The 23,124-nt window shown below is 40.3% G+C and overlaps 1 protein-coding gene across 2 annotated transcripts in view; it reads left to right on the top strand.

The window, feature by feature from the left end:
* ABCB1 (ATP binding cassette subfamily B member 1) overlaps positions 1 to 4,088 on the top strand; it is a 114,912-nt gene extending 110,824 nt beyond the window's left edge. The window contains exons 28-29 of one of the 2 annotated variants that reach the window (XM_065883533.1): positions 2,866 to 3,012; positions 3,804 to 4,088. In XM_065883533.1, coding sequence (XP_065739605.1) covers positions 2,866 to 3,012; positions 3,804 to 4,007 — 351 coding nt within the window. In that variant the 3' untranslated portion in view covers positions 4,008 to 4,088. The remainder of the gene's footprint in view (positions 1 to 2,865; positions 3,013 to 3,803) is intronic. The other variant, XM_065883534.1, reaches the window with a different exon arrangement.
* The last annotated feature ends 19,036 nt before the right edge of the window (positions 4,089 to 23,124 follow it).

Below are 23,124 nucleotides of genomic sequence, written 5' to 3'. Positions count from 1 at the left end.
TTAGGTAAATGGAACCTCTTGCCCTCTCTTAAGCCTCTTAGGTCCTGTATTTTGCATTGCAATCTAGACCTATCTTCTCTAACCCACCCGCCCCCCATTATCATAAGTTATGTTCTTTATTTTAAGGAAGTGCCCCCCTAAAAAGTAAAGCTCAGTAGCCTGAAACTGGCGGAGAAGGTCCTCTCCTCATGGGGAAAGATGGCAATGCCTTATGGCCCCAACCCTCTCCCAAGATTTCCTTTTCTGGAGGCTCTTCTTTGGATACCTGCTGTCACCACACATCATAGGCTCCAGGGAAGAGGCGTTGTCCACTCCCCTCCTTTAACCTTCTAGCCCATCTGTGGATAATTGGCCCTTCCCAAGGCTAGAACATTTAAAGCATGTAACTTTAATTCCCTTTACTCATGGTGAGGTCAGTGTTCTCAAAGTCTGGGCGTGGGCCAGAACATCAGCGTCACCTGGGATCTTGTAAGAAATGCAGATTTTCAGGCCTGACCCCAGACCTACTGAATCAGAAACTTGGAGGTAGGGTCTAGCAATCTGTGTTTTAATATCCCAGGTGATGCTGATGCAGGTAAAGTGTGAGAACCACTGGGCTAGGGGTTAACAAAAGCAAATACAGAGAGTAATTATTATCTAGCTTATGAAATATACCTTGCCCCTCTCACTTTTGTCTGCCACCGGGACCTACCTTTCTGGGCTCTGGGCTCTGTTTACGGAGCACACTTGTAGACATCATAAGTCTTTTCCTCAATGTCTAGACCTGGAAAGAGAAGGCAAAACCACTTAAGTCCTATTTTCTGTCCAAGGACCTACTTCTTCACCTGAGTGGTTCGCACTAGGATTTACCTCACCCTGCAGTGGGCTGGTCTAGTTTCCTCCTCTCAGGGGTACAGCCCTGCCTTTATCTGCCTCAACAGGGTCGATACTGTGGCAGTGCAGCCTGGCAACCTCTGCACCCTCATGGGACTCACTCCAGTGCTCTAGCCTCCCTGGTGGCTGCAGCTCTGGGCTGGGCCAGTCCCAAGCATCTGCCGGAACCTCCCCTGGGCTTGCTTACTCCACCTGCAGGTGGAGAGCTCTGTGTTGAATGCCATAGAACTAAGGTTGCCAGAAATAGCAAGTAAAAACAGGCAATCCTACATAGAATGAATTTTTTTAAAATTGAAGGATAGTTGATTCACAATGTTGTGTTAATTTGTGCTGTACAGCAAAGTGATTCGGCCATATATATACACACATTCTTTTTTTAATATTCTTTTTCATTATGCTTTATCATAGGATACTGAATATAGTTCTCTGTGCCATACAGTAGGACCTTGTTGTGTATCCATTCCATATATAATAGCTTACATCTGCTAACCCCAGCCTCCCACTCCGTCCCTCCCCTCCCCACTTCCCCCTTGGCAACCACAAGTCTATTCTCTATGGCTATGAGTCTGTTTCTGTTTCGTAGACAGGTTCATTTGTGTCATATTTTAGATTCTGGAAATGTATAAGTGATATCATAATGGTATTTGTCTTTCTCTTTCTGACTGACTTCACTTAGTATGATAATCTCTAGTTGCATCCATGTTGCTGCAAATCCATTATTTTGTTCTTTTTTATGGCTGAGTAATATTCCATCGTATATATGTACCACATCTTCTTTATTCATCTGTCAATGGACATCTAGGTTGCTTCCATGTCTTGCTATTGTGAATAGTGCTGCTGTAAACATAGGGGTGCATGTGTCTTTTTGAGTTATAGTTTTGTCTGGATATTTGCCCAGGAGTGGGATTGCTGGATCATACGGTAATTCTATTTTTAGTTTTCTGAAGAACCGTCATACTGTTTTGCATAGTGGCTGCACCAGCTTAACATTCCCACCAACAGTGTAGGAAGTGGAACGTGAATTTTAAAGTCAAACTCTGGATGTCAGAATCAGAGCCCACAGTTTGACTAACATTTCAGCCTGGCAAGGACCTGAAAATAAAAAGATAATATGGTTTTTTTAGGTTACACATTACATTTCTACTCTTCCCTACATACCCTATTAATTCCTGTCCTATTGTCACATTGGATACTTAGTGAGCGTTATCTGCTCTGGGAAACAATATGTGAAAAATTTCAGGAGAACTCTGAAAACAAAAATCAATCAGGAGATTTCAGCTTTTCCAGTTAGATATCGAATAGAGTTTCTTAGCATCCATTAAAATTGTTGAAGCTTTAGAGATAGTCTTATTAAAACAGACAGCAAAAGGCTAGCATCCCAAGAATTTCTTCCCTTCCTCACTTTATTTTTTTTAAAACGATATTATCATAATCGACATTTTATTTTTTTTAACATCTTTATTGGCATATAATTGCTTTACAATGGTGTGTTAGTTTCTGCTCTATAACAAAGTGAATCAGCTATACATATATGTACATCCCATATCCCCTCCCTCTTGCGTCCTTCCTCACTTTAAAATAATGCAGAGAGCATCACCTGCTGGTTATAAATAAAATGAGTTTCAATTATTTTATTATGCATAGCCTGTTGAAATCAAATTTCCTTCCTCCTACCAATCTTTGTCCCAAATGCAATGAAACCAGAAGGCTGAAAGAGCCTCACATTGCAACAGTCATCTTCCTCATAAATATGTTGACTTGTCTGCACTAAAGCATAACTTTTAAGACCCAAACGTCTGTCTTCAAGAAGAGAGGTTAATCCTGCCATTCAGAGCTATTTTTTTGTTGTTTAACTCTCCTTCAACCCATTCTTAGCTTCTGAACCTAAACTTTTTTGTGTATGTGGAAGTGGTTATCCTATTTTCTGCAAGCACACACTATTTCAGAACTTTATCAGTTCTACTTTTCATCATAACAAAACCCTATTTACAGAAATATAACACCAGAGTAGGAGACAAAGGAACTCAGCTCTCTGGTGGCCAGAAGCAGCGCATTGCGATAGCTCGTGCCCTCGTTAGACAGCCTCGTATATTGCTTCTGGATGAAGCTACATCAGCTCTGGATACAGAAAGTGAAAAGGTAAGAATTTAACGTGGACTCATTCACACATGAAGCAGTTGTCCCTTAAAAGGTTTTAAATTTATGCTTCTGTCTTCTACAGTAGAGAACACAATTCAGCCAGATACTGAGTTTTGTTACTTTCAGTGGAATTTAAACACTTTCGGTAGCTGTCATTCAAGAGAACTAAGATGAAACAAGGCAGATTAGTCTTATAACGCTTGTGCTCCAAAAGTCAGCCCCGGATCACTTTGTATTGGTCTAAGAAGCTGCATTCAGGAGCCATAGTCCCATTACTACTGGCAGCATCTCCTCAACAACTATATAAAAAAAGTGGAAGCACAGAACAGTGTTAAAAGCTGACTGTACTTGAAGGTAAATACTAGCAATTGTTCTCAGTTTGAGAAGAAGTGGAGTGTTCAGGTGTCTGAAAGATAAACTCATTCTGAGTTTTTTTTAATCTTAAAAATAACAAAATTCAAGGAGGCTGTGTTTGGCCTGTGCTCAGGCTTCCTGTATTTACTGTAGTGCTAGACCAGAAGGATGTCACGAGGCTGGGGACACTACTAAGTGCTTCTAAATGATTGCATAGGCTGTATTTACAGTCATAACTCTGAGATAAACCAAATTAGGATTCAGTATTCTTCTGATACGACAGATCCCTTGCTTTGTAAAATCTGTTATATTCCATTGACACCACTGTTAAAGAAGCACGTATCGTTGGAGAAATTAATTGTGAGGCTTGTTATGGAGGAGAAATTCAAGGGAGTGGATTATTATGATCAGAGTTAATTTGTGTGATTATTGAACAGGTTGTCCAAGAAGCCCTGGACAAAGCCCAAGAAGGGCGCACCTGTATCGTCATCGCTCACCGCCTGTCCACCATTCAGAATGCAGACTTGATAGTGGTGTTTCAGAACGGCAAAGTCAAGGAGCACGGCACACACCAGCAGCTGCTGGCACAGAGAGGCATCTACTTCTCCATGGTCAGTGTCCAGGCTGGAGCAAAGCGCTAGCGAACTGTGACCATATGAGCTATTAAATATTGCCTAATATTTGTGTTAAAATATGGCATTTAATCAAAATTGAAAAAGTGAGCACTTCCTGGGAAAACTATGTAGAGTTACTTATTTAACATTTCCTGCTTCAGTGGAAGATCATTCCACCCAGTTCAGAGTCTTCAGAGACTATAATTGAAGGAACAGAAAGAAACAGCATCAATTGGAGAACAGTAATGGTTTTAATTGCATTATAAAATTTATAGAATCATTCAAAGTAGATTTTGTTAATAAAGTGTATAATTTGTGTTTCTATTTTCTTATTCAGACTGTAACTGACTACCTTGCTAAAAGATTGTAGAAGTAGCAAAAAGTACTGAACGTTTGCGTAAAGTGCCTATAATAAAACTAAACTTTTATATGACTGGAGTCATCTTGTCTAAAGTGCCTGTAAATCTATCGTCTCCCAGTTGGACTACTGAAGATCATTTCTGCACTTTAAAAAAAGGACTTCTTTAAAAACTCTCATTAATTTTTGTAAGAATGGTTAAACAGTGTAACAATTCCTATTGTACATGTCTTTTCACGTTGGGTTCTACAAAGCCATCTGGCTTCATTCTTCTTGGACTTGATCCTGCTGATTCTTGAACTTCCAACTTTATGCTGGCTGTCAAACCAACCACATAGATCAATACAGGATTTCAGGGGCTGAGATGGGGCAGAGGATGGACAGTTGTGAAGTGTATACTCTGATGTACATTGAATATCTTGCCTTGCTCTTATAAAGGGCTCTCACAGGATTTTAATACTTTTGCATTTTTAAAAATACAGTTCTTTTTCTGTTTTGATAATGCATCACTTTCCCCAGTAATTGGTCTCTTCCAAAGTTGATCCTTCTGGTGGCAGGTGATTAAAATGTGCCATAAGTTTAAATACATCATCATGAAAACATGACGAAAAAGGAAAATATCACCAGAAAATGATACCCTGACTATAAAAAGAGAAGCCAAAAAGCACTATAAACATGATTGAGAGTCACAAGCTGGGAGCAGTATTTGCCATATTTATTATAAATAATTGGTATTGTTACTATATAAAGAATTTTAAAAGGAAGAAAATGCCATCATCTCCAAGGAAGAATTGGCAGAGGACATGGTCCAGTAAATCCCGAAGAAGAAATTGAGGAGAAAGAAAGTGCACACTCTCAAAGAAATGTAGATTAGATCAACAAACCCTTGAGGGGTAACATGAGCCCCATGGCGGAATAAGACATCCTTTGTTTCTCCCTCAAGGACATAATTTGGCATCCAAGCACAGACAAAAGTACCTTTTTGGGAGTTGTGGGATCCAGCATCATATGCCAAGGGACCTAAGAGGATCCTTGCTTCCCCGTGAGTCAGCTAATAGGGATAAAGACCTGGGTCCTGGCTGTGGACCGTGCAGTAGCCTGTGAACTGGCTCCAGTGCCCCTTGGCCTTGGTCCAGGAGCCCCTGGAAAACACTGTCTAAGACAATCACCCACAGACCATAGAGCCTTTGTACAACTCCGGGTTTCCAGATGAGAAGTTCCAGCACACCTTTGGAGCAAAAAAACCTCGAAGTTTGGAAGCATTGAGAGGATGAGAGGAACAGCTTGTCCTGACTTGCACCATCCCTCCCCCCAAGGGGACACAGCTTAGGGCCAAGAGAGATCTCAGCCTGTGATTTCTCTCAGGGAAAGTGAGAGCTTGTGAGTGACACGTGGCTCACAGGAGGCTGCCAAAGGAACTCCTTTCCCTCTCCCCACATCCAGAGTACTGAAACATGAACTGCATGACTGAGAGGCAGGAAGAGACGGAGAATGGCACGTAGCTCCCTCAGAGGGTGTTAAAGGGGCACAGAGCCTGCTAACCACATTCAAGAAGCCTGCCCTGAAGCCGCTGGGAATGCCTCACCTGCAGATCCTCCAACGGGTGCACGGGTGTCCCCAGTGCTCAGTATGCCTCACCCACACAAACCCCCTGACCCTGTGGCTGGCTCCCTGTGTGTGCTCCCAGCAGCAGTGGTGAGAGCAGGGTCTGGCAGATGGTGAGTGAAATTCAAGCACACAAAGAATGCAGACTTGAATCTGCAGGCCAGGGAGAAGCCACAAATGAGCTTTAGGGCCACCTTTGAAAAAAGGGAGGCAGCCAATACATGGTTTGGTGCATTGCAGATCAAGGGGAGGCATATAAGCTTAAGGATTCTGCCACAAGAGGGGGCAAGAAGTGTGGATCAGGTGTAACCAGAGAAGGCCTGAGAAAGCCTCAGAATCACTAGCAGGGCTGATGGAAGATACTTCTCTCCTGAAGCCAGTTAATAAAGACAGGAGGAGGTGACTTTAACTTCAAATGGGAAGACAGCAATGCAGAACTTCAAGGAATATGAAAAATCAAGGGAACATGACACCACCAAAGGGTCACAATAATCTTCCAGTAACCAACCCAAGACATGGAGATCTGTGATTTTTCTCGTAGTGAATTCAAATATGGTGTTCTAAGGAAACTCTGTGAGTTCAAAGAAAACACAAAGACAAGTCAACAAAATTAGAAAAACAGTACACAAACAAAATGAGAAATTTGACAAAGAGATAGAAAATATTAAAAGGAACCAAACAAATTCTGAAGCTGAGGAATACAGTGAATGAAATGAAAAATATAATAAAGAGCATCAGTAGCACCTAAATATATTCAGCAAATACTAAGAGATCTGAAGTGAGAAATAGACAACAATACTATAATAGTAGGGGACTTCAATATCCTACTTTCAACAATAAAGGGATCATCAACAAAGAAATGTTGGATCTGGACTACACTTTAGACCAAATGGATTAGCAGACATGTAGGGAACATTCCATCCAACAGCAGCAGAATACACGTGCTTCTCAAGTACACATGTAAAAAGTAGCAGAATAGGTCAGTCAGAAGACAGAAGAGAAGAACTTTGAAGTTACCTAGTCAGAGGAGAGAACAAAGAAAAAAGAACGGAAGAGAGTGAGAAAGCCTACATGATATATACAGTACTATCCAAAGAACCAGTTTGTGAATTATTGGTGTTCTGGAAGGAGAAGAGAGGACAGAAAGCTTATTTAAAGAAATAGTGGCTAAGAATTTTTTCCAGACCTGGGCAGAGATTTAGATCTCCAAATTCATGAAGCTGGTAGGCCACCCAACAAAATCAACCTAGAGAGATCCTCTCCAATACACATTATAATAAAACTGTTAAAAATCTAAAACAAGGAATCTTAAAAGCATGAAGAGAGGAAAAAAGCTTATAACTTTCAAAAGAACCTGCATGAGGCTATCAGTGGATTTCTCAGCAGAAACCTGACAGGCCAGGAGAGAGTGGGATGATACATTCAAAGTGCTGAAAGGAAAAAAAAAAAAAAAAGCCCTGCCAGTCAAGAATTCTCTGTCCAGCAAAGTTGTCCTTCATAAACGAAGGAGAGAGACTTTCTCAGACAAACAGAAGCTGACAGAATTCACCACCACAAGACCTGCCTTACAAGAAATGCTGACAGGAGTTCTTCAAGCTGTAATGAAAGGATGCTAATTAGTAACACGTAGCCAACTTCAGAATACTCTGATACTGTCATATGGTGCTGTATTAAAAGTTATAGGACAGGGCTTCCCTGGTGGCGCGGTGGTTGGGAGTCCGCCTGCCGATGCAGGGGACGGGGGTTCGTGCCCCGGTCTGGGAGGATCCCGCGTGCCGCGGAGCGGCTGGGCCCGTGGGCCATGGCCGCTGGGCCTGCGTGTCCGGAGCCTGTGCTCCGCAGTGGGAGAGGCCGCGACGGTGAGAGGCCCGCGTACCGCAAAAAAAAAAAAAAAAAAAAAAAAAAAAGTTATAGGACAGTATAAAGGTTAAAGGACAAGGGTATTAATAATAGCTATAGCTACAACTTATTAATAAATACTCAATATAAAGAGGTAAATTGTGGACTTCCCTGGTGGCACAGTGGTTAAGAATCTGCCTGCCTGCCAATGGAGGGGACATGGGTTCAAGCCTGGGTCTGGGAAGATCCCACATGCCGTGGAGCAACTAAGCTCGTGTGCCACAACTAGTGAGCCCGTGCACCACAACTACTGGAGCCTGTGCGCCACAGCTACTGAAGCCTGCATGCCTAGAGCCCGTGCTCCGCAACAAGAGAAGACACCACAATGAGAAGCCCGCGCACCACAAAGAAGAGTAGCCCCCGCTCGCCGCAACTAGAGAAAGCCCACGTGCAGCAACAAAGACCCAACGCAGCCAAAAATAAATAAATAATTTTTTTAAAAAAGAGGTAAATTGTGACATCAAAAACATAAAAAGGGGGAGTAAAAGGTTAGAGTTATTGTATGCAAAGTTGTTATCAGTGTAAAATAAACTATTATATCTGTAAGATGTTTTATGTAAGCTTCATGGTAACCACAAAGCAAAACCCTGTAGCAGATTCACAAAAGAGAAGAGAATCAGAGCATACCACTATGGAAAATCATCAATTCACAAAGGAAGGCAGCAAGAGAGGAAGAAAGGAACAAGGGAACTACAAAATAGCCAAAAAGCAATTAACAAGATAGCACTAAGAAGTCATTACCTATCAATAATTACTGTAAATGTATGTTGATTAAATTCTCCAAAATAGGCATAGAGTGGCTGGATAAGACGCAGTTATATGCCGACTACAAGAGACTTGCTTTAACTTTAAGGGCACACATAGGCTCAAAGTGAAGGCATGAAAAAGATACTCCATGCAAGTAGAAACCAAAAGAGAACAGAGCTAGCTATACTTATATCAGAGAAAATAGACTTAAAGCCAAAAACAATAACAAGAGACAAAGAAGGTCATTATATAATGATAAAGGAGTCAATTCATCAAGAAGATATCACAGTTGTGAATATATATGTGCCCAACATTGGAGCACCTAAATATATTCAGCAAATACTAAGAGATCTGAAGTAGTGAGAAGTAGACAACAATACTATAATAGTAGGGGACTTCGGTATCCTACTTTCAACAATAAAGGGAACATCAACAAAGAAATGTTGGATCTGGACTACACTTTAGACCAAATGGATTAGCAGACATGTAGGGAACATTCCATCCAACAGCAGCAGAATACACATGCTTCTCAAGTACACATGTAAAATTCTCCAGGAGAGGTCATATGATAAGTCACAAAGCAAGTGTTAGTAAATTTAAGAAGATTAAAATGATACCAAGTATATTTTTCAACCACAGTGATAGACACCTAAAATCAATGACAGGAGGAAAGTTGGAAAACTAACAATAATATGGAAATTAAACACTCCTGAACAACCAATGGGTTAAGGAAGAAAACAAAGGGGAAATTTTTAAAAATATCTTGAAGCCAATGAAGATGGAAATACAACATACCAAAACCTATGAAATGCAGCAATAGATGTCTTAAGAGGGAAGTTTATGGAGATAAATGCCTACATTAAGAAACAAGAAAGATCTCAGAAAAGCTATGTTTACAGTTCAAGAAACTAGGAAAAGAAAAATAAACTAAGACCAAAGTTATCAGCAGAAAGGAAATAAGATCAGAACAGAAATAAATAAAGACTAGAAAAACAAAAGAAAAGAACAATGAAAATAATAACTTTTTTGGAAAGATAAGCAATATTGACAAAAGTAGCTAGAAAGAGAAACAGAAATCAAATAAAATTGGAAATGAAAGAGGAGAAATTACAACTGATGGCACAGAAATAGAAAGGTTCATAAGAGACTACTATAAAGTTATACACCAAAAAATTGGATAAAAACAAACTGATAAATTCTTAGAAACATACCATACCAAGACTGAATCATGAAGAAGTCAAAAATCTGAATAGACCAATAATGAGTAAGGAGATTAAGTCAGTAAACCAAACCTCCCAACAAAGAAAAACCCAGGGCCAGATGGTTTCACTGGTGAATTCTACCAAACATTTAAAGAAGAATAACACCAGTGTTTCTCAAACTCTTCCAAAAAATTGAATAGGAGGGACCACTTCCAAAGTCATTTTACAAGGCCAGCATTGTCCTGATCAAAAAGCCAAGTAAGAACATTACATGGAAACAACAGACAAATACCTGTGATGAATACTGATGCAAAAATTCTTGATAAAATGCTAGCAAACTGGATTTAACTGCATGTTAGAAGGATCATACAGCATGATCAAGGGGGCTTTATCCCTGGGATGCAAGGATGGTTCAACACATGCAAATCAATAATTTATTAATAAATTAATTTTATTAAATTAATAAAATGAATAATAAAAATGAGATCATCTCAATAGATGCAGAAAAGAATTTGACAAAGTACAACATCCTTTCATGGTAAAAACTTTCAACAAATTGATTATATAGGGAATATACCTTAACACAATAAAGGCCATATATTGTAAGCCTACAGCTAACAGCATACTCATTGGTGAAAGGTTGAAAGCTTTTCCTCTAAGATCAGTAATGAAATAAGAGTCCCCACTCCTGACTCCTAGTCAACATAGTATAGGGCATTCTAGCCAGAGTAATCAGGCAAGAAAGAAAAAATGGCATTCAAATCAGAAAGGAAGAAGTAAAATTGTCTTTGCAGATGATAAGATCATATACACATACAGAATGTCCTAAAGTTTCTACCAAAAAATGTGTCTTTCTCTGCCTGGCTTATTTCACGTAGCATAATGCCCTCCAGGTTCATTCGTGTTGCCACAAATGCAGGATTTCCTTCTTTTTATGGCTGAACAGTATTCCATTGTAGTATATACCACATTTTCTTTATCCAGTCATACTTTGATGGATACTTAGATTGTTTCCAAATTTTGGCTACTGTGAATAATGTGGCAATGAGCGTGCAGTGCTGATTTCATTTCCTTCAGATATATACCTAGAAGTGGAATTGCTGGATCATGTGGTAGTTCTGTTTTTAATTTTTTTGGTATAACTTCCATACTGTTTTCCATGTTAAGCCGTCAAATTTGTGGTAATTGGTTACAGTAGCCTTGGGAAACTGATACAGGCTTCAAATCAGGGAAGCTAAATATAATGCTTTTATTTTATTTTTTAAAAAAGGGGTCTAATGAGGCTCTGAGTTGGGCTAATGAAAAGAGGGAAGGACGGGTGGCTGTGAGAAATATCCATAGTCTAGATGTGAGAGGTAGAGGGAGGAAAAAAAATTGGCTAGGAAAATGCTGTAACATTGATGGAGGTGAGGAACTCTTAGGAGGAAGATGATGCGTTCATATGGCTTGAAGGTGACATCATAGTAGAAGCTTTTGAAAAGTGTGGCCCTTGGGTACTAACTAAACACAGATGGGTCCCCTGTGTGCTGTTTGCTTGAATTCAACTTTTATTTTCTTAGTTCCATCCTGCGATTCTTCAGCTCTGTCCAACTCTAAACAATGATGGTGATTTTGTTCACCAGAACGAACTTCTGAATTCAGGCTAAAGTGTGTTTCTGTTTCATGACATAAAGAGCAGCCACTTGTTACCAGGTCTCAATAATAAGAAGTCTTTTTGATTAATTTTTCTTACTCACATCTTCATTTCAGATGCCTGCTTCTAATTTGTGAACCTTTTGAGGAAAGGATTATGTCTTTGCATCACTTTGCTCTTTTGTCTGGCAACATCCTTAGTATATACTCGAGGTTCAGTGTCTGTTCTTTTGCCAATTTTTTTTTTTTTTTTTTTTTTATCTAGTATGTACTTTCCTCTGGGTCAATTTTGCTTTATCAAAAATTAACATCTGAAAAGTCATTTGTTAATATAAGATATATTAACAGTATTCTTATCTAAGGCCATACAGTTCTGCATAAAAAACAGGGAAGGGAGTTCATCTTTACCATAAGACCTGTGACCCACCTTTACCTACTCTACCAAATAAAAGGGAAAACTGTATGGGAATTGTGTCCATAATTTTGTAAAAGAAAAAAATGTTTTTAAGAAATTAGAGTAGGCTGATAACAGTATTATACCAGTGCCAATGTCCTGCGTTTGATTTTGTATTATAGTTACTACCTGCTGTCATTCAGGGAAGCTGGATGAAGGGTACACAGGACTCTACAATTTTTGCAACTTCCTATGAGTCTATGATTATTTAACAAGAAAAAGTTAAAAGAGAAATAGGAGAATCATATGGTGAAACTTTACTTAGAGACTTGCTGCTCTTGGAATTATCTGGCAGTCCAGTGGTTAGGACTCTGCGCTTCCACTGCAGGGGGTACGGGTTTGATCCCAGATCAGGGAACTAAGATCCTGCAAGCCACATGGCGTGGCCAAGAAAAAAAAATTTGCTGCTCTTGAAGTGATAGTAATTTGGGCTAAAATCTGAAAAATGAGAAAGAGTTACCCAGGAAATGGTGTGAGTGTGGAAGACAGGACATAGGGATGAAGGGACAGCATTTCAGGTGGAGGAAACAGCCTGTTCCTAAAGGATTTGAAGTACAGAAGGAAGGATGTTGTGGTTGGAGCTGGCTGATCAAGGCGGAGAGTGGCATGAGACACTCTGGCCTGCTACCTCCGGGAGCCCTGCCTGACAAAGTGGAGTTTGGGAGTGTTTTACCCCTCCCTCTCAGAACCCAGCCACTGTGCCATAAGAAGCAGCCTGAGTTACATGGGAAGGCCACGTGACTTGACTCAGCAGAGTCCCCAGCCCACAGCCAGTATCAAGTCCCAGGCACGTGAGTGGGTATCTCAGACATCCAGCCCAGTCAAGCCTTCAGATGACTGCAGCCCCAGCCAGTATCTGACTGTATGCTCATGAGATGAGAACCACCCAGCTGATCCCAGTCAATCTGAAGAACCATAAGAGATAAAAAAAAAAAAACATTATTTTGAACCAATTGATAACTAGAATGAGTAATAACCCTTCTAGTTGCAGAGCCTATAAAGGATTTTCGCTTGCCTTAACTCTCTTGATCTTCAAAAGTATGCTGTAGGCTGTAATATCTTGGTGGGCATCTGGTTCATCATTGTAATCCAACACCTCCATCAATGTAGAAAGTCCTCAATAAAAATCTTTGTTAAATGAAAACGAAAAAAGATTTGTCAGTCTTAAAAAAAGATTAGACAAAAGATTTTCTGGAGCACCGTCTGTAACTGTAGTCCTTTGTCCCACTTGGAACTTCTAACACTAAGATGAAAGACCTCTGCCCTTGGCGTCAGGAGAAATCAGAATAGGAAAGAGAAGAGCAGCAGTGCTTACAGATACGTGCAAGAGGCAAAGATACATGATGAAATATTTTTACCAGGACTCTTTCAAAAGAGCCAATTTTGGTCATAAGGAAAAGTGACCTTTGAATTGGAAAAAGCATTTTTGCTTTCGGCACTAGGCAGCAAAATTTAAATGTTTTCCCTTCTTATTGATTGTTGCTTGTTATGTGGAGAAGCACCAAGGCGCTCCAGCGAGAAAACCTGGGTTTCTCTTCTGGCTGCCTGTTTGTTACGCATGTGATTCTTTGGGCCAGTTACTTATTTTCTCTAAACCTTTATTTCCTCCTTGGGACTTAAGGAATTTCAATAGCTACCTCATTGGATTACTTGAGCACTAAATATTATAATAAAGTATTTAGGACAATACTCAACAGATAGAATATAGCAAAAGGAAAATTTGCCTTCACTCCGTGTGTTTCTTGCTCTTCAAGGCCACCAATTCTCATGAAAAGGAAGTTCTGTTTTATATTTATTCACCTAAGAATTATCTTAAGTGCCTATGGGCTAGATATTAGGAGCACACTGATAAGACAAGGAGCCATGGTTTAAGGAGAGAGGAAATAAGTTTAGTAACGTGTGTAGGTGTCATAACACAAGACTTCTTGGGAAACTAAGAAGAGAGCCATCACTTCTCCTGGGAGTGCTTAGAGGGTTTAAAAAAAACTTCCTAGAGAACTGAGAATCTACTTGTCAAATGGACAGTAGAGAAAATCTATGCATGTGGAGAGCAGTGTAAACAGCCTGGAAGGCTGCATCAGAAGTGACTCACGGTGCTCAGTTTCAGGTGTTGGGAGGAGTGGGTGGTGCCCACCACAGGGATGAGTCTGGGAAGTCGGGTAGGAACCAAGCCTGAGGGGTCTGGTATGCCAGAATAAGTGTATTTTTATTCTTGCTGTGGTTTATTTGAAATGGTGAGAGAATTGAGATATGCCCTATTTTTTTTTTTTTTTTTTTGCGGTATGCGGGCCTCTCACTGTTGTGGCCTCTCCCGTTGCGGAGCACAGGCTGCGGACGCGCAGGCTCAGTGGCCATGGCTCACGGGCCCAGCCGCTCTGCGGCATGTGGGATCTTCCCGGACCGGGGCACGAACCCGTGTGCCCTGCATTGGCAGGCGGACTCTCAACCACTGCGCCACCAGGGAAGCCCTGCCCTACTTCTGAGTGTCCACATTCCTACAAAGGTACCTGTGCAGTAAGATATTATAAAATAAATCACATTTAACCTCTTTGATTTCTGTTATGCAGATGGACATACCACCCTTTTACAAACTCCTTAAGTAAAGGAAGAAAAGAACCCACTTTAGAAACCTACCGTGTAACCCTTTCACATGTGGGAAACCTGCAAGAGAGTTTCTGCAACTGGAGTATTTCAACCACAAGCATCAGGGGCCCCAACATCCTAGCATCTCAGGCCAGAAATCACACTGTTCTTTATGGGAAGGAGGGGAAAAGACAAGGTGAGGGAAAGAGGGTTTTGTTTGTTTGTTTTTTTAGTGAAGAGATAGAGAAAGCTAAACGATGTTATCAGGTCATACTTCTAATATTTATTTCTGTCATTAAGCAGTGGGCATTTGAGGCTTTCCTGTTCTATCAGAATTTGAGTATGACAGTTTTTGCATTTCCCAAAGAGTTCATTGTCCCTGTTCAATTCCCTCTTATGCAAAACATGTCTGTCAGTGTGGGCAATGACCCCACTACTCCCACTCTTTAGAGTTTAAATAGATGACTCAGGCAATGAGTCATTTTTCCATGGATTGTCTATGTTGCTTGGAAAAGTGGCAGTTCCAGCCAAGCTATGGCTGAGACTACCTGAATTATTTGGAAAACACTATGGCCATAGTAATCTGCCTCCTTAGACTAAAAAAAAAAAATGGTATAAAATTCTTTGGGATCAGGGAGCCCAGGTTTGGAACATGTACATATAGATAAAACCTGGAGCGCAATATGCTAAAGGGAAGTGGTTGGGTTAAAGTGAAAAAAACAATTTTGTGGATTCCCTCTGTGAGAACAAATACAAAATACTGGATGTTTCATAAAAGTTTGCATTTATGAATAAGTCTTTTGCATATATTTCAATTCTGAAAGCGACTTTTTGGAGAAGCTAAATTTTTTATTGGCTATTAATAGATGAAATTAAACTTCAAGTACATTTTCTTTTTAAATTTTTAAAAAAATTTATTTATTTAATTTATTTATTTTTGGCTGTGTTGGGTCTTCATTGCTGCGCACGGGCTTTTTCTAGTTGCGGCGAGCAGGGGCTACTCTTCATTGCGGTGCGCGGGCTTCTCATTGCTGTGGCCTCTCGTTGCTGAGCATGGGCTCTAGGCACGTGGGCTTCAGTAGTTGTGGCTCGTGGGCTCTAGAGCGCAGGCTCAGTAGTTGTGGCACATGGGCTTAGTTGCTCTGCAGCATGTAGGATCTTCCCGGACCAGGGCTCGAACCCTTGTCCCCTGCGTTGGCAGGCGGATTCTTAACCACTGCTCCACCAGGGCGCCCTCAAGTACATTTTCAATTTTCAGAATTTGCATTTACACTGGAAAGTCTACTTTGGCCAACAATTTTAGCCTTGCATATCAAGGCCAAGGTCATAGGTTAGCTATGCGATTCTCTGCACCAAACTCCCATATACTTTCTACACCTCTTCAAGTTTACGTTTCACACTATATTTCAAATATTTGCTTATTTTTTCTCTCTGTTTATAGGTATTTTATGTACGTGAGGGCGAAGTCTTTATCTTGTAGTCTATACATCTTCTCTGTGCTCAGGGCAGTATCTTGACATAGCATGTGCCCTCTTCAAAAGTGTTGCAAGAATCATGAATAGACACAGCTAGGCAGGAAATGGTAGAGTTGCCAGTTTCCAGATTCTTCTGCCTTGAGACGTGTCAAATATCTTCTCTTTGCCCTTCCATATTTACTCTCCTCCCTTCTCTCCACACTGCTTTCTGCCCTGGGAGATTGACTTCTGTGGGTTCAGCTAAAGGGAAACCTGGGGGACAGTTGGAGGGGATCACTGTCCTTTTCAAAGCAGTTTTCTCTACATGACACTCATAAGGGTGCGGGGAGGGAGAAGTTCTGGTAACTTCTCCCTCCCTGCACCCATGCTGGCCTAGGAAAGGCAATGCCCGCCCCCCATTTTTGTGGCTCCAACATACTACACTATCCATTATGGTGTATCCACTATACCCTATGTTCTGCCCATACCTTTATAAATAGTCACTTCGTTAAATCCTCCTTTAATATCCTAATTTTGATGCTCCTTTCCTCTCCTCCTGGGACTTCAACTGATAAAAGACAATTCCACTTATTTCACAAAGAAACCACCATTCTTGACAAGGTAATGATTGCTTTCTAAAAACCTTCTCAATTATGTCTGTGAGTCTAGATTCCTACTTAATGTATGAAGCCTCTCACATATCCCACCACGTCCTTATCTGCCTTTTGCCTCAAATGAAGATCACTCGTCATTTTTATCTATTTTTTGTATTATTTCCCTGCTTTTGGACTTTTAGAATTATTTCTCTTAGCTGTAACTTCATATGTGAGATTAGAGAATATGAATTTTCTATTTTCAATGGGTACTGTGGGTTGGGAGTGGAGGGAAGAAACACACCTAAAAAAAGTTAAATGGGGGGAAGGGTAAGCTGGGCCAAAGTGAGAGTGGCATGGACATATATACACTACCAAAAGTAAGGTAGATAGCTAGTGGGAAGCAGCCTCATAGCACAGGGAGATCAGCTCGGTGCTTTGTGACCGCCTAGAGGGGTGGGATAGGGAGGGTGGGAGGGAGGGAGACGCAAGAGGGAAGAGATATGGGAACATATGTATATGTATAACTGATTCACTTTGTTATAAAACACAAACTAACACGTCATTGTAAAGCAGTTATACTCCAATAAAGATGTTAAAAAAAAAAAGTTAAATGGCCTTGTTACTATAGAGCTCTCAAAGAGTTTGATATGCCTCAGGACCTTTGAGAGAGCAGCATGGTCACCAGCATTCCTGAAACTTATTTGACCATGGAACCCTTGTTATAGGAACCCTTGTTATCTAAGAACCTGCTGGTATTCCTCGGGTCACACTTTGGAAAAGCTTGCTCTTTAAAATCCGTCCTTCTATTCCTCCATAAATATTTCTTGAACAAATATTGACAAAACTGGTCAGAACTCTAAGAGACGGGGTGTGGAAGACAGGTTCCACAACCCTTTCTTTTTAATCCTTCGGTGACTGTTGTGTCAGAATCTTCAAAGATGTGCGTGGTGGGGTGGGAGGTAGCTAGCACTTCCTGCAAGATCTAGTTTGAGGTACTGATTGATGGTACTTGGATATTCAATTAGAGGTCTTCTCCAAGCCTAGATTAATTGTGGATGCAGTTTCTCCTTTGGGCTTTCTGCCTTGATTCCTGAACTAGCTGGGGGTGCAAAAGAGGTGGGAAAGAAGGTAGAGCAGAGTGTTTATCAGGTGCTTGCAATGTGCCAGGTACTAAATTTAGTTCATCTCCTTTCTTAAAGGAGCTCACAGTCTAGTAGGAAGAAAAAGATGTAAGAATAATTAATGCAGTGTAATATATAATATAACATAAGGCTATAATGAATAAAGAACTTACACCCTGGTTTCTTTAGTGGTACCTTGTTATTCTGTGGCAAGGTCTGTAGTTACAGCGTTTATGCTTTGTTACAGACTTTATGCTTTGTTGCCGAGTAAGTTTAAGGTCAGACTGAGACAGTGTCCACCTACTTGCATGTCTTACATAGAAAAACATAGATTTTTTTTTTAAAGACACCAATTGTACTTGAACATGTTACTTTTTAAAAATTTTATTTATTTATTTATTTTTGGCTGTGTTGGGTCTTTGTTTCTGTGCAAGGCCTTTCTCTAGTTGTGGCAAGCAGGGGCCACTCTTCATCGCGGTGCACGGGCCTCTCACTATCGTGGCCTCTCTTGTTGAGGAACACAGGCTCCAGACGCGCAGGCTCAGTAGTTGTGGCTCACGGCCCTAGTTGCTTCGCGGCATGTGGGATCTTCCCAGACCAGGGCTCGAACCCGTGTCCCCTGCATTGGCAGGCAGATTCTCAACCACTGCGCCACCAGGGAAGCCCAACACAAATTTTTATAAGTAGACATGATCTACTGGAGGTTACTAAGGTGGTGAGAGAGTGTGGAGGAGGGGAATGAGTAGATAAGTTAGAGAAATCTTTTTATCTAATACTTCATATCCCTTTTTCTATTGATGAACAAATACAAAGATTGGCTAATTTGATTTTAGAATCTTCTTCCTTTGCCTTGGCACCCTATTAGAGAAAATGGATTTTTAAAATCTGGTAGCAACTTCCAAGAAGATGGAGTAGACATATTTTTCCCTATTCCTCCTGCTAAGTACAACCAGAAATACAGAATGTTATTTATAAAACAATCATAAGAGTACTCTGAAAAGTGAAGAGAAGACAAAGTAGCTAAGGACCTTGGAATCCAAAGAATGACATGGTGGTGAGTTCTTCATTTTTGTTTTTGGCCTGTGGTTTTTTGTGTTTTTTTTTCCTTTAATTGAAGTATAGTTGATTTATAATATTGTGTTAGTTTCAGATGTATACAGCAAAGTGATTTGGTCATACATATATATGTATATATATTCTTTTTTCTATTATAGTTTATTACAAGATATTGAGTATAGTTCCCTGTGCTATACAGTGAATCCTTGTTTTTTATCTATTTTATATAAAGTAGTGTGCATCTGTTAATCCCATATTTCAAATTTATCCCTCTGCCCTTTCCCCTTTGGTAACCATAGGTTTGTTTTCTATGTCTGTGAGTTGGTTTCTGTTTTATAAATAAGTTCACTTGTACTGTTTTTTAGATTCCACCTATAAGTGATATCATATAGTATTTGTCTTTCTCTGTCTAACTTACTTCACTTAGTATGATAATTTCTAGATCCATCCATGTTGCTGCAAATGATGTTATTTCCTTCTTTTTTATGGTTAAGTAATACTGCACTGTATATGTATACCACTTATTCTTTATACATTCATCTGTCAGTGAGCATTTGGGTTGCTTCTCTGTCTTAGCTATTGTAAATAGTGCTGCAATGAACATTGGGGTGCATATATACTTTTCTTAAAATTAATTAATTAATTTATTTATTTATTTTTGGCTGCATTGGGTCTTCGTTGCTGCACGCGGGCTTTCTCCAGCTGTGGCAAGCGGGGGCCGCTTCTTGTTGCAGTGGCTTCTCTTGTTGCGGAGCACGGGCTCTAGGCGCACAGGCTTCAGTAGTTGTGGCATGCAGGCTCAGTAGTTGTGGCTCACGGGGCTCTAGAGTGCAGGCTCAGTAGTTGTGGTGCACGGGCTTAGTTGCTCTGCAGCATGTGGGATCTTCCTGGACCAGGGCTGGAACCCTTGTCCCCTGCATTGGCAGGCAGATTCCTAACCACTGTGCCACCGGGCAAGTCCCTGCATGTATACTTTTGAACCATGGTTTTCTTCATATATATGTCCAGGAGTGGGATTTCTGGATCATATGGTAACTCTATTTTTAGTTTTATTAAGGAACCTCCATACTCTTTTCCATAGTGGCTGCACCAATTTACATTCCCACCAACAGTGTAGGAGGCTTCCCTTTTCTCATTATGCTCTCCAGAATTTATTGTTTGTGGACTTTCTAAAAAAAATTTTTATTGGAGTATAGTTGATTTACAGTGTTGTGTTATTTGCGGACTTTTTGATGATGGCCATTCTGACCAGTGTGAGGTGATACCTCATTGTAGTTTTGATTGCATTTCTCTAACAATTAGTGATATTGAGCATCTTTTCAAGTGCCTATTGGCCATCTGTATGTTCTCTTTGGAGAAATGTCTATTTAGGTCTTCTGCCCATTTTCTGATTGGATTGTTTGTTTTTTTGTTATTGATTTGTATGAGCTGTTTGTATGTTTTGGAAATTGAGCCCTTGCTGGTTGTGTGGTTTGCAAAGATTTTCTCCCAGTCTGTAGGTTGTCTTTTTGTTTTGTTTATGGTTTCCTTTGCTGTACAAAAGCTTATAAGCTTGATGAGGTCTCATTTGTTTATTTTTGCTTGTATTTTTGCTTGTATTAGCCTTGGGAGACTGACCTAAGAAAGCATTGCTACGATTTATGTCAGAGAATGTTTTGCCTATGTTCTCTTCTAGGAGTTTTATGGTGTCATGTCTTAAATATAAAGTCTTTAAGCCATTTTGAGTTTATTTTTGTGTATGGTATGAGGGTGTGTTCTAACTTCATTGAATTAATTATGGCGGTCCAGCTTTCCCATCACCACCTGCTGAAGAGACTGTCTTTTCTCCATTGTATATTTTTGCCTCCTTTGTTGAAGGTGTGTGGGTTTACTTCTGGGCTCTCTGTTCTGTTCCATTGATCTATATGTCTATTTTTGTGCCAGTACCATGCTGTTTTGATAATTGTAGCTTTGTAGTATTGTCTGAAGTCTGGGAGGGTTATGCCTCCAGCTTTGTTATTTTTCCTCAGGATTGCTTTGGCAATTCTGGGTCTTCTGTGATTCCATATAAATTTTAGAATTATTAAATTGTTCTAGTTCTGTGAAAAATATTATGGGTAATTTGATAGGGATCACATTAAATCTGTAGACTGCTTTGGGTAGTATGACCATTTTAACTATGTTAATTCTTCCAATCCAACAACATGGGATATCTTTCCATTTCCTTGAATCATACTCAACTTCCTTTATCAGTGTTCTGTAGTTCTCAGTGTATAAGTCTTTCACCTCTTTGGTTAAGTTTATTCCTAGGTATTTTTTAATGTGATTTTTAAACAGGATTGTTTTTTGTTTTTTGATTTCTGATATTTCATTATTAGTGTAAAGAAATGCAACTGATTTCTATATATTAATCTTGTATTCTGCTACCGTGCTGAGTTCATTTATCAGTTCAAATAGTTTTTGTGTGGAGTCTTTAGGGTTTTCTGTACAGAGTATCGTATCATCTGCATATAATGACAGTTTTACCTCTTCCTTCCAATTTCGATACCTTTTATTTCTTTTTCTTGTCTGATGTTTTGTCTTGGTTTGCTTTATTCTTGCCTTGTATATCCCATACTTGGAGCTGAAGAAGGTGAAAACGCAGAAATGCCAATGTGCACAGACAAAAAGGAGCCCCAACAAAAGCCTGCTCTCTCTAACCAAAGGACCAGGAAAGGGGCAGCCCAGCAAGATAGAAAATGTTTAGACATTTTCTAGCCTCTCTACTCTAGCCAAACATCATAGGAAAATAACTATAGCACCATCCAGGCCCACGCCTGAAAAGGCTGAGTGGCAGGCCTTGACTTCTACCGTTGCGAGGCTGTAACAAGGCACCCTAACCTCACCATCTGAGCCCCACCACGGTGGTGTCAGAGAAAGCCAAGCAGGGAGCTGACTATTCATCCCCACTACAGGAATGAGGTACCACCTCCCCTCTCCTCTGGGATGGTATTAGAGGGGGCATAGTAGAGGCTCAGGACTTTCCCTATTCAGCAGTAACAAGGCCACCTCCGCACCCCTGTGGTGTCAGTGAGACCATGTGGAGAGCTGTAACAATGCACTCGCACTCTGCCCAGCTAGGAAGGTATCAATGGAGTCTATTAGGGAGTCAGAACCCCCGCCTCTGCTCGGCAGTATCAGGGAGCCCCTCCCACCTCAGGGGTCAGTGGAGACCAAGTGAGGAATCTGGACTTCTACCCTCACTTACAGTAATGACACCCCTTTCCCTGGTGGAGCAGTGTTCCCAAATCAAGGAAAATAAAAGGTTTAACTAAGATCTAGAATCTCACAACATAATACCTTAAATGTCCAGGTTTCAAGGTAACATTAGTCAACAGACCAAAATCCCTTATCAATTCGGACACAAAAATACAATATATTACCATTGGGGAAACTAAGAAGACTGTACATCTGATCTCCCTGTATTATTCTTACAACTGTATGTGAATCTATAAACATCTCAAAAATTTAATTAAAAAGAAGACAGCAAGGGAGCAGGATAAAGAGAATTATAGATTCTACCTAATATTAGTAGGGTTCCATAAATAATGCACAGGTGATTGCAAACCCAAGTTAATTTTGCTTCAGTAGATTTCTGAACATTTCACAACACTCTTTAAAGTGATTGAAGAGCCCTTAAGATGCCACAATTTTAGGGCTAGGATATAGTTCTGTGAGTAACTGAGAACTAACATCAAATGCCAACATAACATTCCTGTTCTTTTTTGTTATATTATCTATAGATATTTTAGTACGATATGAACAAATATTTTAATCTGTAGCAAAGTACGTACACTAGTTTGAAAAGGTACGGTTTTAGAATAACCCTGAGAGTCAACATTAATGACCTAAAGCACAGTGACCCTAGCTGGTGCTCATTCATTTAATCTCTGACCTTGGCACCCTGCAGGCCTTCCTGTCCACCCAACAGTTACCATAACTTTCACAGAGCACAAGAATTCCATTAGGCAATGTGACCTTGGAACTCTCAATGTGCCATTACTTTATCCTGGTAGAAATGACACTGATTGATAACAAACTCTTCCCGGCTGCTTTAAATTTTGTCGTGGTACCTTTGCAAGCCTACCCTGGTTTAAGAGGGTATAAGGAAGAGTTCATTGGAAAAGTTCGTTGGAACTATCAGTGAAAACCAGTTTCATTGGAAATTAGCATTACCCTCATCTTCAACCTCTTATGAATGCCTTCCAGTGTGCTGGGGCCAAATTAGATGAGTTTTATAATGAGGAAAAGAAAAGTGAGACCAAAAGGAAATGATTTTTTAGGAGATAAGAGGTCAGAGGTGGAGAGGGATTTTTGTTTTGTTTTTCACGCAGGTTAAGAAGGGTTTTGAAAAGAATTTGGGGAGAAAATTACAAGATGTAACATGGTTTGAAGGCAGTGAAGACAGGAGAAATCAAG

Source organism: Phocoena phocoena, chromosome 9 (assembly GCF_963924675.1).
Source record: "Phocoena phocoena chromosome 9, mPhoPho1.1, whole genome shotgun sequence".
NCBI classification, from domain to species: domain Eukaryota; kingdom Metazoa; phylum Chordata; class Mammalia; order Artiodactyla; family Phocoenidae; genus Phocoena; species Phocoena phocoena.
The sequence above is the reverse complement of the archived record's forward strand: the minus strand, read 5'-3'. Positions and strand labels throughout refer to the sequence as shown.